At 31.8% G+C, this 16580-nt stretch overlaps 3 protein-coding genes across 6 annotated transcripts; 2 read left to right on the plus strand and 1 right to left on the minus strand.

The window, feature by feature from the left end:
• The first annotated feature begins 205 nt into the window (after nucleotides 1-205).
• LOC104703754 (equilibrative nucleotide transporter 3-like) lies at nucleotides 206-3931 on the plus strand. 4 transcript variants are annotated; one of them, XM_010419829.3, is made up of 8 exons: nucleotides 206-414; nucleotides 503-607; nucleotides 1805-1960; nucleotides 2064-2207; nucleotides 2296-2401; nucleotides 2518-2794; nucleotides 3295-3556; nucleotides 3746-3931. In XM_010419829.3, the coding sequence occupies exons 1-8, from the start codon at nucleotides 376-378 to the stop codon at nucleotides 3857-3859; spliced, it is 1203 nt and encodes a 400-aa protein (XP_010418131.3). In that variant the 5' UTR covers nucleotides 206-375; the 3' UTR covers nucleotides 3860-3931. The 4 variants fall into 4 exon arrangements, with proteins under 4 accessions (XP_010418131.3, XP_087316199.1, XP_087316200.1 ...); XM_087460073.1 differs by having other exon boundaries at nucleotides 264-453; nucleotides 540-607; XM_087460074.1 differs by having other exon boundaries at nucleotides 316-453; nucleotides 540-611.
• A 4133-nt stretch (nucleotides 3932-8064) lies between these two features.
• On the plus strand, nucleotides 8065-10711 carry LOC104703755 (equilibrative nucleotide transporter 7). Its single transcript, XM_010419830.3, has 9 exons — nucleotides 8065-8287; nucleotides 8599-8650; nucleotides 8768-8872; nucleotides 8978-9133; nucleotides 9235-9484; nucleotides 9588-9760; nucleotides 9830-9993; nucleotides 10098-10356; nucleotides 10452-10711. Exons 2-9 carry the CDS (start codon nucleotides 8615-8617, stop codon nucleotides 10560-10562), a joined length of 1254 nt encoding a protein of 417 aa, XP_010418132.2. The 5' UTR covers nucleotides 8065-8287; nucleotides 8599-8614; the 3' UTR covers nucleotides 10563-10711.
• A 153-nt stretch (nucleotides 10712-10864) lies between these two features.
• On the minus strand, nucleotides 10865-13783 carry LOC104703756 (Protein kinase superfamily protein). Its single transcript, XM_087460076.1, has 5 exons — nucleotides 13462-13783; nucleotides 11948-13253; nucleotides 11602-11865; nucleotides 11359-11514; nucleotides 10865-11247 (listed from the first exon to the last, which is right to left on the minus strand). Exons 1-5 carry the CDS (start codon nucleotides 13476-13478, stop codon nucleotides 11128-11130), a joined length of 1863 nt encoding a protein of 620 aa, XP_087316202.1. The 5' UTR covers nucleotides 13479-13783; the 3' UTR covers nucleotides 10865-11127.
• Nucleotides 13784-16580: the final 2797 nt, after the last annotated feature.

The following is a 16580-nucleotide window of genomic DNA, read 5'->3' on the forward strand; positions in this document are numbered from 1 at the left end:
TGTTCGAGTATAAAAATTATCATGATTTAATTGATTTGTGGAAACATGATTCCAATTCAGTTGTACTCCACAATTCTTTCATGATTCCAATAAATTATCATTTCTTGTAATCCACAATTCTTTCATGTTTCCATAATTCAGTTCTTGTACTCCACAATTCTTTCATGATGCCAATAAATTATCATGATACTCGAACAATATATACATGTTTTCCACAATTAAAAAGTCAATTAATTTTATATCACTCATTACATATTCTTCGAGTTTTCACATCATCATCATCATCATCATTCTTAATTCTTTTCTCTTCCTTTGCTCACATTTTTTGTTTTTCTTTCAATTTGTCTTGTAACCAAAAGAAAGTAAAAAAAAAACATGGACATTGAAGTTGAGAACATCCCACGGAAGCTTGAGGTTTATTAAATTTACATTATGTGCTTAGTTTTCATCAAGGTATGTTTCAAAATTGTTTTGGATTATGATGGATGAATATATGGACTAGGCTAAGTTTGAAGCAATGGTGGTATGTTGTATCCTAGGAGTTGGACAACTTGTGGCATGGAACACGATCCTCACCATTTCCGATTATTACTACCAAGTCTTCCCCGTAAGTATGTCTTCTTGATGATTTAGAATTTCTTACATACATAACCTACTTAAATTAAAATTCATACATTTTAGGTAAATATCTATACACATTAGCTTTAATCGTGTCATTGTGCAATATGTAGATTACACTACGAAGCTATTAAACTTTCACTATATTACTAATTATATTATTAATCTTTTATTTGATGTTCTACATCTACCTCTGTACAGTGCTGTGCTTAAGTTCATATAGGCTTAGGGCGAATAAAAAAATATGTTCTTTGTTATTAAAAAAAAAAGTTAAAAAATGATCTAAGTTTTGTTCGCAACAAGATTTTATTAACCATGTTCTTTAAAACTTTTTTGGAAACATTTTAAACAAGGTTTCTAACACGTTTATTTTTTATTTGAATATAATTTAACATTAGATTAAAAAAAAATGATATATATACTAGATGGTTACCTATATGATAGGTAGATGATATGTATTTTTAATTATTTATATATTTATATTATTTTGTGACTATGATAAAATCATATATATATATATATACATATATAAATTATTTGATTGTTTAATACATTAAGTATGGTTTACATTAAATTTTATATAAACATAAATTGTAGGTGTGATTGTTTATATATGGCAGAAATTAGTTATTTTTCTGTTCTTTGAAATGTTGAATAGATATTAACAAAAATAAGCAAAACATATGTAAAATATGAGCAAAACATATGTAAAATATGAACAAAACATAAGTAAAATATTTTTATGTATGTGTTTTTATAACATATAAAATAAACTTTCATATACCATATCATCTATTTTTTATTGCCGCATTAACATTTTATTAGTTCATTAAAAATATATTCTCGTATAAAATTTTAAAACAAGTTTTTAATTTTCATGTGGTTTTTCATTTTACTTTCAAATATCTAATACATTATATAATACTCTATTAGTACAAATAAAAGATTAAGAAATATGAAATAAGAAGAATTAATAACAAACAAAATATCATGAATTTTTAAAGTAAAAAGTTTAAACATATTTTCAAACCAAATACATAACCTAACTAAAAGATATATCATCTTATAATTTTTATTTTTTTGTGGCCTTGGGCAAATGCCCTTTTCATATGAGGCACGTCACTGCCTCTGTATAATGTTCTAACATTATGTTCTTTTATTTTCGTCATGATTTAATTGACTATAGGAGTATCATCCTTCGAGAGTTCTTACTTTGGTTTACCAGCCATTTGTCCTTGGAACTATATGCATCTTGGTTTTCATGGGGAAAACGAACAAAAATCAAAAGAGGATTACAATCGGCTATACTATTTTCTTTATCGGCACTCTTCTTTTGATTATTGTGAGTAATTTTCTACATTTATATACTTTTTTCGAAAGACCTTTCTTAGATAATTTTTATACAACATCATTCTCTTTATAATTTTCACCTATAATTTTTGTAGTTGGACTTGGTAACCAAAGGAGCAGGAGATTTGTCTGTGTACATAGTTTTATGTTCGATTGTTGCATGTTTTGGAATAGCTAATGCTCATGTTGAAGGTGCCATGGTCGGAGAGCTATCTTTCATGTGCCCCGAATTTATTCAGGTGTTTTTCTGTTGTTATAATAAATTTGATAAAGCCACAAAATTTCATTTATAATTTTTAAAACTAAGACTTATAATGTTTTCTTTAGTCATTCATAGCGGGTCTTGGCATAGCAGGGGCTATAACATCTGCTTTGAGGCTTCTTACCAAAGCAGTATTCGATAGATCTCCCAACGGTCTTCGAAAAGGCGCTTGTATGTAACTTTATGTACCTGACTTTTTTTCTTTGTCAATGCTAAGTACATGTTCACATAAAAACTTTTGAAAATTAATAGTTTCATATAAACTAATTTCAGATCATGCTTTGCAGTGTTATTTTTGGCATTTTCGACGTTGATCGAGTTCATTTGCATTGTTCTCTACGTACACATTTTTCCAAAGCTATCACTAGTAAAGTATTACTATGCGAAGGCTGAATCAATCCATCGAGAAGCGGAAGAAAAACAAACCAGTCGGCTAAGCAACAAAGAGTTGCTCTATCAAAACAGGAACCTTGAAATCAATCTTTTCCTCATCTACACCTTAACATTGTCTATATTTCCTGGATTTTTGTATGAGAATACTGGAGAACATAAGCTCGGTTCATGGTATGTTTTTGGCAATTTTTTTGACAAATATTATTAGAATTTTTTCATTGGATTTTTCGGTGATATGAAAAAATAAAACATTAATAGTAGTATGGATTTTTGTCCAAAATACCATTTTGGCACACCATTTTTAAAATTTGCCATTTTTTCAAAAAAAAATTGAAAATAACCATTTTTTTACCACTTAAAAACTAATCATTTGAGATTTTTTTTTCCATAAAATACATACTTAATAACAAATGCTATATACCCTACAAGAAGAAATAACCAAATTAACCAAAATCTAATGTGTAAAATTGTGTTTTAGATATAATAAAATGGCAAATTTGAAAGAGTTAAGAAAAATCGCAAATTCTATAAATACCACTAAAAAAAAAATCATTTTCTCATAATTGATTCATAATTGTATATTCTTTCTATATTTTTCTCATCGTTTGGTTTCTTTATCCATGATTATGAATTCATATTTGGTTAAGTTCTTTCTGTTTCTTAACATATAGGTACCCTCTTGTACTTGTTGCTTCGTATAATGGGTGGGATGCTTTCTCAAGATATATTCCTCTTATTGAACACCTAAAACTCAAATCGGAAAAATGGATCACTGCGTGCGTGCTTATGCGGTTCTTGTTTGTCCCGGCTTTTTACTTCACTGCAAAAAATGCGGATCAAGGTTGGATGATATCGTTAACATCTTTTTTGGGATTAACTAACGGCTATCTAACAGTGTGCGTTATGGCAGTTACACCTAAAAGCAACTACAATGTAAGTTAGTTCTATCAAGATATTCCTGTTTTTGTTTTAAAGATTCTACTTCGCACAAGTGCATCAGTCTAGTAATATTGATCTATGTTATAATCTACTGAATTGGATTGCAATTTAATTAGGTGAATTCAATTTCTTATTGACAAAAAAAAAATTTCTTATTGACATTTTATTTTATACTATTGACAGGTTTTGGAGACGAATGCTTTGGGAAATTTGCTGGTAGGTTTTATGTTAGGAGGGATTTTTGCAGGTGTTTGCCTCGGTTGGCTTTGGCTACTAGGAACCAGTAGTTCCTTTTAGAGAGATTCAGTCTTTACAAAATAATATTTTTATGCAATAAACAATATCTTTGAACGAGAAAACATTCTCAAAGACGACGAAATATCAATATCTAACTTTCAATATTGGCGCGTTATGTTTATATGAGAATAACTAGGATTTTTAATTTAAAACTTTTAAAATTTATATTGTATTTATTTGTTATTTTATTATTATTTTATTAATTTTAAAAATATAAAATTTTATAGGTATTTAATATAAGTATTCAAAGTATAGATTTTTGTAGTGTTTTCAAGGTTTTAACCCGTGTGGTATATGTATAGTCTAGTAATACATTTATCTCCTGGTACATATCTAAATGTGTCACAAATCCCACCAATCCCACTCTTATTTAACCCGCAATACACCGCAGGACAATATTTGGTTATTTAACCCGCAATACACCGCGGATTAAATTTGTTACTCAAATGATGTTGTGTCATTGAAACGGAATATGTCCTACAGTCACCAAACATCTCTTAAAATGGATTTTGAGATTTTTATGGGATTAATCATTTAATGCATAGAGTTGTTTTAGGAACAAACAAAATGTATATATATTTTCAACCTTTGTATGGCAATAAACGTTTAAAATTAGGTTGGTTTAAATAGATCCATTAGTTGACTTTCTGCAAATGTTATTTTAGGAAAATTTGTAGGGGTTAATAGATGTTGTGAAGATATTTATGGCAATGAACGTACCAAATTAGGTCGTTTTAAATAGTTCCATTAATTGAGTTTCTACGAAATGTTATTTTAGGAAATTGATAGGGGTTAATGTTTTAAATAAAACAAAGTAATTAAGAAAAACTAAAAGAGCATAACACAAAATGTACTTCAAAAATGTTAATATAGATATTAATGTAAAATGATTAATATTCGTTTTCCTAAAATCTAGAGAATCCAGTTTATATGTTTCCCATTTTTTGTGGAGTATCCAAATACTATTCTACTAGGTAACAACCCGCACATAGTACGGTATAAAATAATTATTAAATGTTTTTACTATAAATTTTATTTATAAAATCTATTATATTTATCAGTAATTGAAAAAACTAAAATTCGATTGTGTAGTATATATTTATAAATTTTTTTGTATAATAATTAAAATTTAACCCATGAAAATTATTATAATATCAATCTTATATTATTATATCATATGAACAAAGAGTTCTTAAAATTTATTTTAAAAATTTTATGAAAATATAATTAAAAGATATAATTAAGTTAGAAAGAGAATATAAAATTTAATTTTGGGTGTTAATTTTATATTTGGAAAAATACAATGGTAAATAAATGTAAATATTATTAAAAACTGATGACAAATAAATGAAATAATATCTCGAGGTCTATGAATGTGACACATCAGTATTTTCTGTGAAAATGCTTATTTTTAATATATAAGGGATTGATGATATATTTTTTTTTTGGGTAGAATTATTGATGATATTATTTTTTTAATAAACCAAAATCATCCAAAGCTATAAATTCAGAAATAAAATAAAAATAGAATTCATGCATTTTCGTAGCCTAGTTAAGCCTTTGTTTGATAAAAACACTTGTAAGGTCCAATATGGCCCATTTTGCATGTTCTATATAAATACCATCACACACATTAGCTCTCTCGTAATCTATACCATCATTTACTTTTGATTCTCTAACAAAAAAAAAAAAAAAAAAAAAAAATGAAGCCAGAATCAAAGAAAACTTCAGAGAAAAAAAATATTGAGATCAACGATGATTGTGATTCTCGGTTCGATCTAAGTTTGCTTAAAGAGGCTATCAACAATGCTAGCGAGAAGCCAACCAAGATTTTTCTTCCGACTAGTAAGAAGAAAGATACATCAATCGATCTAACATCGATGTCGAAAGCATTGTCCTCTGTGAAAGGTAAGTGTGATAAAAAGAGACGTGTGATGAAGATGGAAGCTAATAGGCAGCAGCGTCGACTTCTAACGATTCTCATGTTACATAAACGATATTTATCTAAATAAATAAATTAGTGTATTGATTTTTAGCTTCATTTCTTCTATTTGCTTCGGTTATTTTCCTGGTGATGCGGCGACTGTTGTTTCTTCTCAACTTCTCATCATGATGATTTCTCTTTATTTTTAGGTTTCGCTTCTTTTTTTTTTTTTTTTTTTTTTGATTAAGGTATATTTTTTTTGGGTTGATTTATTTTAATTAAGATTAACTTATAAACATGATTATAAATATGAAATATGAAAGTGATATGCTTAAATTATAGAAGAAGATTTGTTTGAACAAAAAAAGAAGAAGATTTACGTTTGTTACCCAAGAAAGCTTTTGAAGATTTATTAAAATCTAGGAGATTTTCATTTTCCCCACGTAGAGAATCTAAAACCTATTTGAATGATCATTTTCCTTTTCACAAAATTCAAATTTCCTTTTTAAAACTCTACAAAAATATCTCCACATTAATTGCCTTTAATTTTATTTATCTTCAACAAAAATTTCATTAAGAAATAATGTTATCGGGCCTAGTTAGTTTGGGTCTAATTTGGCCCAAATAAGATTTACATCTTCTATAAGGACGCTTCATACCTCTCTATAACATATTTTGTGTACTTAAATCTCTCGACGAACGAAAAGATGAAGCCAGAATCAAAGAAAATTTCCGAAACGAGACGACTTCAGATGAACGATGATGGAGGTTCTACTTCTTTTGATCTAAGTTCGCTCAAAGAGGCTATCAATAATGCAAGCGACAAGACTCTTTTAGTCCCGACTAAGAAGACAAACAACAACTCATTCGATCTTACTTCAATGTCTCACGCATTACCCTCTTTGAATCGTCCGAATAGTAATCGAAAACTTTATATGAAGACAGATTTAGCGATGAAGAGACATGTCAAAACAGTAGTCGAGAGGGAAGCTATAAAGCAGCGGTTACGAACCCTACTCACGATATGCGACAAATAAGTATTCATGTAAAAATTGATTAAGGTTAATCTGTTTTAATTGTTTTGTCCCGATGGTGCAGCGATTATTGTTTGTTACTTTGTTCTGATTACGATTACTATTTTTTAGGGTTTGGGTTTGTGTTAAACTATTATTTGATCCGTTCTAATAATATCTTGTTGTCGTTCTGTTCTAATTTCTAGGATTATATATACACTTAAAAAGAAAAAATTCTGCTTAAACTTATAGTATGCTTTTTCTCAATAACTAAAATAATAAGATTTTAAATTTGAAATTTGGGTTTGAATTCATCATCGAATATTTTGTTTTACTACTTTGTCATAAATTGAACATTCTTGTATTGAAGTGTTTGGATAATTATCTCCCTAACAACCTTCGTCAATCTGTAAGACTTTTTTTTTTTTTTCTTTCATTTTTACTTGTTGATCAATATATGCATGGATCTCTTTGATTTTTTTTACCTCAAGAAGACTAAAAAAATTAGGATGTGATCTGAATCTGACTCGAGAACCCTCTTATTTATATATATTGCTACCCAAAATACAAAAAAAAAACAAAAAAAACACATGTTCTATGAGAAGGGAATATGAATATCAATACAAGACATTTCATTAATATATCTCTAAAGGATGATTTTGCCTGAGTAAAGACATATTTTATATTATGGGTTATAGGAATTGTTAAATTAATTCTTAAGAAGAGCTAGGAAGAAGCATGGATCATTAACAAAAAAAAAAAGCAAAGAAGATGAAGAAAGCTAATTAAGTCACTGAAAAAACTGGTCACAATTTCAGGTTAATATACGCGACAAATACTCCTAAATTTCTTCTCAATCGACATGTGCTAGTTCTCCATGAAGATCCAACTAATTAATCTTCTATAACTTTGGAAGGAAAATATAAACAGAAAAAGTTTGGAAATATAAAGTATATGTTTCGTAAGACCAAATAAAACAGTTGTTATTTTCGTTTATAAATAAGACCAAATCACAAACAAATAAAACAGTTGTTATTTTCGTAATTAATATTATCTTCTTTATTACTCTTAATTAGAACCAAAATCAAACCAAAAAAGCATATATAGTCATTATTAATTTCTGTTAAATTGAATAAGAGAAGAATTTTAACATTCTATTAAATTCTGTCAAATTCACTTGTCCAATATCTCTCCCCTTAATGTAATAAATTATTGTAAAATAAGAGCAATCTTCAACCATAAAACAATACTGACTTTTAATATCTTTTAACATAGTCAAACAAATAAGATATATATTCCCTTTTTTATCAGATCTTTTTCATATTTTGGCCGAGATTTCTCAAATTACATAGATTTTACTTCTGTTTTTTTATCTGTCAACGAATCTTTTCCGGATAAAAATTGTTACGAATCTTTTGAGTTTGGTGGGTACATCGTGAATTTCTTACACAGTACATCGTTTGCTGCCAACTTTGAATAAGTTTTCCTCAGGTGAGCGTCATTTTTTTCTGATTCTTTGCCTTTTCTTTCTTAAATCAACAATTAAACTTCAAGGTCTTGTTTTAAGTATCATGTGTTACAGTCCCGTAATCAACAATTAATTAACCCACTCGATTTGAGTACGTACTTATGTCTCTTAGAGAACATCGTCTTATCTTTTGAACTAATGCTTCATATGTGTATTAGGGAATAGGGATTGTATATGAACCCTAAGAAGACGTTCAATTGTCTCGTCTATTACATTTATTTGCTAATAAAATTTATATATGAAGTATTGTTTTAAAGATTCCGAAAATTTACAGGATTTGTGATTGCCCGATGAGTAATCCAGAGGATATCCCTAGCAGGCTCGAGGTTAGTGTGAACACTTTCATATTAATCAATCATTTATTCATATATAATCTATAATTACATATTAAATATCATCTTTAGTGTAAATGCAACTTCTGAAATAATTTTGTTGATGAACAGGGTAAGAATGTAGCACGATTTGTGTGTTGTATCCTTGGAATAGGGTCTCTTGTGGCATGGAATGCAATGCTGACCATCACTGATTACTATTATCAAATTTTTCCGGTATGAATATTTCGGTATCAAGACAAGTCGATTCAGTCAATCTATATATATATCAGTTTAAATTATGTATGTTTTGGTTTTGTTTGTTTTCTTGGCTAACAACAGAAATATCATCCTTCGAGGGTGCTAACAATAGTTTACCAATTGTTTGCGAATGTGTTTATAATAACACTTGCCTCTAAAGAGGCTAAGCTCAATACTCGCTTTCGTAACATTTTCGGGTACAGCCTTTATACCGCTGGCACCTTTTGTCTCCTCATTGTAAGTACCCTCTCAATTGTCTATTTGATTCTTTCTTTTGTTAATGTTCGGTTTTATAAAAATATAAAGAACTTGTTTTGATTTGATTCGGTTTGGTGAAGTTGGATCTTGCTTCGCGTGGCAGTGGAAGCGTAGTAGCATATGTTGTGTTGTGTTTGATTGTTGCTGTTTTCGGGCTCGCTGATGCTGTTGTACAAGGTGCAATGGTTGGAGATTTGTCCTACATGTGCCCCGAGTTCATCCAGGCCTTCATGGGCGGTTTAGGCATAGCTGGAGTTCTAACATCCGGATTAAGGCTTATTACAAAAGCAATATTTGACAAGTCTCATGATGGTCTTCGAAAAGGGGCTTGTAATTTTTCTCCTACAAGTTTTTTTTAATTTCAAAATTTTGTCACATATTATACATATTAATTAAGCTAATTTTACTTATCATGATGTGTTTTATTCCGCAGTGCTGTTCATAGGAATTGCGACATTGATCCAGTTAGCCTGTATTTTTCTATATACTTTAGTCTTTGCTAAGCTCCCTATCGTGAAATACTACCGTGCCAAGGCTGGTAAAGAAGGGGCCAAAACCGTTTCTGCGGATCTGGCCGCAGCTGGCCTCCAAGACCAAGCTGAACAGGTATCTTTCGGTTTTATTTTAATCCGATACTGTGTTCTCTATACGGCTGATTTAGCTCTCTCTTAAAAGGTTCAACAAATGGACGAGTCCAAGATCCAAAAACTAACCAAGAAGCAGTTATTACGAGAAAACATAGATCTTGAAATCAATCTATTCTTGATCTACGTGGTGACACTATCGATTTTCCCGGGATTTCTATACGAGAACACAGGAGAACATCGATTGGGAGATTGGTATGCATCACTAACATATATAAAAAAAAAATCCATTCCGTGCTGATACTGTGGTTACATAAATTAAAAAAACCATTTATATGTTTTGATGTGTTGAAAAAAAGGTATGCACCAGTTCTAGTAGCCATGTACAATGGATGGGATGCGATCGCGAGGTTCATTCCCTCGATCAAAGGGTTAGCAGTAGAGTCGAGGAAATGGATCACTGTCTGCGTTGTGGCACGTTTCTTGCTCGTCCCTGCCTTTTACTTTACCGCTAAATACGCTGATCAAGGATGGATGCTTTTCCTCACCTCTTTCTTGGGGTTGACTAACGGTTATCTAACCGTTTGTATCTTCAGCACTGCACCAAAGGGTTACAATGTAAGTCGCTTCTCTCCCCTTACAAAATAATCAATCTCGGCTGGATTTGGTTTAGTAACGGTTGTGTTAATCTGGTTCGATCAAATTTTGTATAGGGACCTGAAGCAAATGCATTAGGGAATTTGATGTGCGTGTTTCTATTGGGAGGGATCTTCGCTGGAGTTTGTTTGGGTTGGCTTTGGCTCATTGGCAACGATTCGTTTTAGAGATATATATAACTAAGGCCGAATGCAGTACTTTGTAGTACTATTTGTATTTTATTTTTCTGTGCCAAAGTGCACAAAATTATTAAATTCATCTCATTGTGTTACTAGTGTGTTTTCAAGAAATTGATTTCTCACGCTTTTGTTTAAAATTTTACATTTTTTGTTTATTTCAAATGTAACTAGTGGGTGTAACAAGTTATGTTCTGTTGGATTCATTTCAACTAAGATGTTGCACTGAGCATTCTTCTTAACCAAATAAAGTATAAGAATATGAATATGTATCTGCAAAGCGTTGAGCATCATTCTGAAATCACTCAGATTTTTAGCCGATATGTATCGTACAAAATACAAATTCTCTGTTTCTAGAATGATGAAGAACATGAAAGAATAAGCAAAAGAAATGAAGAAGCAAAAAAAACACCCAAAAAAAAAAGAACTCAATGTTCTTTCGTATTTCTCTTAAATATATGTTTCAGTTCTTCACATCCTAAGACAAAGAAAACAAAATCTGGTTCTCAATGTTAAAATGGTGTAAAAAGAATAAAGATTGAACCTTTTTCCAGTCCTAAGGAGCCATCAGTCCATCAATTGTGTAAGAAAGTGATTTCATCCAATCGCTTTTCAGCAGCATTTTTTGTAGCGTGCGCATCACATCGTATCCTGGATCGAGTTTCCGTTGCCAGCCCTGAAAAAAAAACGAAAGAGAATCAAGCCGAAACCTCAGTGTTGTTAGATTTGAAGCAAATTTGAAAACATCTAAGAGACTGTAAAGCGTTGATAAGAGATTTAAACTCACCTCAAGAACTAATGTTGTAAACATCACGGTGGAAACATTGCCGTCGATATTAACTCTATGACGCCTCATTTTCTCAAATAGTTCGTGCATACAATCCGCGGGATGGACTAAATCTCCTTCCTCTGTTCCCCAGAATGTAAATGCGTCTTCTACTTCCTGTAAAAATGTGTATTGTATATAAAACACCACGGAAGTGAAGAAACTTTGTATGATGTAAGAGAAACACAGAGCAAGTGATCTCACCTGGATAAAGGCCTGTGGATCAGGACAATTCTGTTGTTTAGATAATTTAAGTGTTCGTTCAGCAGCAGTCTTGCCGTCTCTACGTGCAACTGCCTTGAAAAAACCTAGTAGGTTATCTCGGTCAACTTTTGAGAGTTCTGCAGTCATGCCTACATCTAGGAAAATGATGTGTGGCTTCCTCGATCTGAAAAGACCTCTTGGAGTATTGTTTGGCCGGACAAGAATATTCCCTGGATGCATATCAGCATGAATGAAGTTGTCAACCTGAAAAACAAGAATCAAAGAAACTTTAAGGTTCAAGTGGCCGAAATGGAGAAAAAGATACGTGTGAAGAAAGAGGCAGAACCAGGAGCATCTTCAAGAGAGCATGAGTTCCGATGTGTGCTACTTTAGCCTTAAGCCGCGCATGTCCTTCTGATCCATCTACATAACGAGCCACACTCTCTCCGTGCTCATATGTCTCAACCAAAACAGCGGGGTGTACAAGTGGATATATGGGCTTAGGGAAAGAGACATCTTTCCATCCACGGAAGTTATATATAAACCGACTCAAATGAGAAGCTTCTCTTGAGAGATCAACTTGGGACAACATGTAGACACTAAACTGTTGCACACACTCGTCCAATCTAAGCCAATTCAACCCCGGAATAAAAGTGGTTAGCTTTGCCACAAAATTGATGATCACAAAATCTCGCTTCATCGTTTGCTCAACACTAGGATGTCTAACTTTAACAGCAACTTCCGAGGACTTCACCTTTTGTCCTGGATACTGAAACTTCAGGGAAGCTCGGTGTACTTGAGCTATACTCCCAGATGCCACAGGCGCCTCATCAAATTCCTCAAATATCTCAGAGAGCTTACGACCAAATGCATTTTCGATGGATTTTTTGGTGAACGCGAAACTGTGCTCAGGGGCATTACTGTGAAGCTTTGAAAGCTGCAAACACAGATCCTTGTTAAACCGATCAGGCCGTGTGGCAATCCATTGGCCAAATTTGATAAAAGCAGGACCAGCTCTTTCCAGAGTCCGATGGAGGATCTCATACTGTAGCTTTCTAAAACGAGGCCCACACGCAAATTCTAACAACGCCATTATAACATTTGGAGAAAACAAAACAGCTAAATAGAGAGCTCTCCCAAACAGAACAACACCTTTGACTGCAGAAATCATTAACGACGAGATAACGATAGGGAAGTTTAACGAACTCCTATAAGGAGAAATGCTTGAAGGAGAACACACCACAGGACTTGGAGCCACCCTTTGCGCATATGCCACTTTTCTCAAAGTAAGAGCCAAGAAACCAGGTAACAAAAAGTGAGAACGGGCTAAAGACAAGCTAACCACTTGAGCAATCTGAGTTATCCGAGACAAGTTCCAAGTACGATTCATAGCTAAACTATAAAGAAACCTTTCCCAAGAGGCTTGAGCATGCTGCTTAACTACATTGCTCGCAGATAAAATCGAATAGCTCCTCCTTGCGAGATTATGATGATTACCTAAAAAGCTTCCTTTAACATTATGAAGAAGACCCAATGTGTGATGTCCATGACTCTGAATTCTGAACTGTGGCAGCCTTACAGAAACCCTAATAGCTGTTCTATTATTCTGATTAGAGAATAGAGTTCTCTTCACCACTCCAGTGATCAAAAATCTGCAAAAAGACCAAAACCAAAACCCACCCAAAGAAGGATCTAATCAAACGAAGACTTTTATAGAGAAAAGTTCACAACTTTATAACTAAAGACTCGATTTTTAAAACCTACGAATCAATCTAAGCAATCTCCGGCTAAAGGGTAGTCAGAAACTAATCGGATTTAGAAACCACGAAGAGGACTCTGAATATGAGAATAGAAACGAACCTTGAGAATAAGGTCATGGCGAGAGAAGACAAGGGAAAGGTTGGTTTTTTCGTATGATTTTAAAACCGTTGAACGTTGGGAGCATTATATCATCGATTTTTTTGAGTTGGGATTTAGGGCAAGAGCAAGCTCTTCCTTCGCCTCGCCGGAAAAAGAAGGTTCTGGGTTTTAGAAGCTGAAGAAAGATTCGGAGAGATGAGAAAGTCAGTGATTTGGGGCGGAGCAGAGTGGGCCCCACAAAAAAACCCTCGTGGGCTTCACGCTAATAATTTTTTTTATTTGTCGGCTTATTTTATTTTAACCCACAATTGTAAATTTCTATATAACTTTATATTTAAAAATATTTTTTTATATACAATTTGATGAGGTTTAGTCCTATTACTGTAATGTTTGTGTTGTAATTTCCAATTCGTTTCTTAATATAATTCTTTGTTTTATTCATTTGTCTTCCCATTTAGAACATTAAAAAAAGAAAATTATATCCTCAAAATATTTTTTTCCAAATTAGTACATTAATACCTTCAATTACTGTCGTGTCATTTAACACATTAGTCCCACATTTCACACATTTTTTTTTTTAATTCTCAAAACATTTTAGTCCTTTTATTTTTGTAACTACAATGTTTATTAAAAAAAAATATTAAATTACTAATGAAATAAAACGACATAACTAGCAGAGAGAGCTAGGACTCTTCTTCCTCGTGTACTACATTAGGACTCACCTGATGTGCGGGTTTAGATTTTTTAAAATAAATTTAAATTTAAAAGAATATAAAGTAAATATTTTAGTAATCTAGTTATAAAAGTAAATAGATACACCAAGGTATCCAATGTAACATTTGGTGTAAAAGGTGTGACTCTGCGGTTGAGCCTATTAATCACGTTTTCTTTGAATGTCCTCGCTCTTATGAAATTTGGGATTTATCTCCGACTCTGGTCTCGTCAGAGGGTTTTACATATGAGTCGGTGTAATCGAATTTGGATTTTGTTTTCTGGAATGGTGCCTCTCAAAAGGGTGATCCTGATCAACTTCTTCAATTACTATGAATTTTGTGGGCAATCTGGAAAGCCATAAACAAAAAAGTTTTTCAAGTTTTAGAGATTGAGGCAAATGATATAATTGCTAAGGCTTTGGGCGATAAGTTAGCCTGGGAAGAGGTCTCTTTTACACTGGTCATGTCAGCTCCATCTCCATCTTCGCATGTCCATGTTTTTCACTTCGTGTCTAAGACGGAGCCTCTCTCCATGCATTTGGAGTTAGAAGAGTTGTTGTAGACCATGGAGCGGATACGTGTTGTAGGAATCACTTGTCAACATTTTAAGACTGATTTTGCTGAGTTACTCACTATGGTGCAGTCCAAGATTGCCCGTCTTTCTCCAACCAGCTCGATGAGTTTAACTCGCTAGGGTCTTTCCCACTATTCTTCATCTCCTGGATCCCGCGTGCTGCAAATACGAAGGCGAAGTATCTTGCATGTGCTTCACGTTCTTTTATCTCTGAAGTTTTTTTTGTAAACCCCTTCCCTCCGGCTTGGTCAACTAACCGATAAATTTTCTTTTAATTTATTGTTTGGTTGAAAAAAAAGTAAATAGATACACTTTTAGTTAAAGAAAATAGTTGTAGATGAGTTCAAAGTTATTAAAATAAAATGAAATTTAACAAAAAAAATATATATTTAATTCTTTTCATAAGTAAAAACAATGTATAAAAGTAAAGAGATAAACTTTAGTTATAGAGAATAGTTGTTTTTTTTTGTTATAAATAATACACTAATGTATATACATTTACAAATATACTATCTATATTACCACTAAAAATGTATTTGTACACACAATAATATTTTACTTGTAAAATATACTCTTTAGTCTTTACTACAACCAACAAATTTTATTTATGAACACATTAAATAACATATTATATTTATTTAGTTTAATATTTTATAGTTACAAAAACACATACGTTAATCTTACATACTCATATCTTATGTATATTATAATAACAGTCTTTTTAAATAAACTATTTGATTGGTGAAAAAAATATGAGACGATTTATTATTATTTTTTCTACTTCAACAATCTTTTTCTTTTTGTAAAAGTGAGTATTCACATTTTTTAAAAACAGTATTAATTGTATAATTTTCACAATCATTTATTTATCATATAAAAAAGTAATCCTTTTTCTTGTAAAATTAGTAACTTAAAATTAAAATAAGTAAACAATATTATAATTTCAAATTTCAAATTTCTATTTATTAGGTTTTCTTTTCTCTAATTTCCTTTTATATAAAAATCATTTTATGGTAAGTTTTGAATTTTTACATTTTTATTTTTAAAATTTTTAATAAATTTAGAATTGACACGTGTCAACATCTGAATGATACAATTAACACATGTCACGATCTTATTAATTAGTAATTTTGACATCAAACTTTATATAATAAGATATAGAACTGGCATCTCAACCTATGAGAATCTTTCTTTCTCTTGAGACATTCATGATAAATGAAAGGATAGTCTATGACAGGCTTATCATCACACAGCCTTTGCCTCGCAATTCCATACGCATATCCTAAGGCAACCCCGATTGGAACAGCAACCGCATTCCCAACCTGAATGTGCCTGTTACAACATTTTTAATAACGTTCATTGTTAGAATGAACAACTTATGGATGTAGTACTAACATGAAAGGAAAAAAAAGAAAAAATCTTGAGGACTTTCTTTTGTTTAACAGGGCCATGTAGCCTATAGCAATCCTTGTAGTCTTGCATTTTCGCGGCCCGAGAGAACTCGGTTTTAGTTCGGTTGAAGTACACGCTGTAGATAACCGATTTTTAAAACACCGAGGTAGAGAGACCAAGAATAGATTAAAAAATGTGCATATAGAAGAAAACCAAACAAAACCTGGTTGTGAGGTTGTGCTCTTGTCACGACGGTGTTAACAATCTCATCCCACCACAAACGACCAAATGGCCTGTGTTTCATATAATAGATTATCACAATTTAGTGAGTAAAGGTCATTTTAAAGTGTGTAAAGGTAACATAACATTACTTTGTAGATTTTTCTATTTGATATTTGACTGCATAATCAGGTACCTGGGGTAAAAAGACATAATTTGTC

The sequence above is a fragment of the Camelina sativa genome, chromosome 7 (genome assembly GCF_030686135.1).
Source record: "Camelina sativa cultivar CO46 ecotype springtype chromosome 7, ASM3068613v1".
In the NCBI taxonomy this organism is placed as follows: Eukaryota; Viridiplantae; Streptophyta; class Magnoliopsida; order Brassicales; family Brassicaceae; genus Camelina; species Camelina sativa.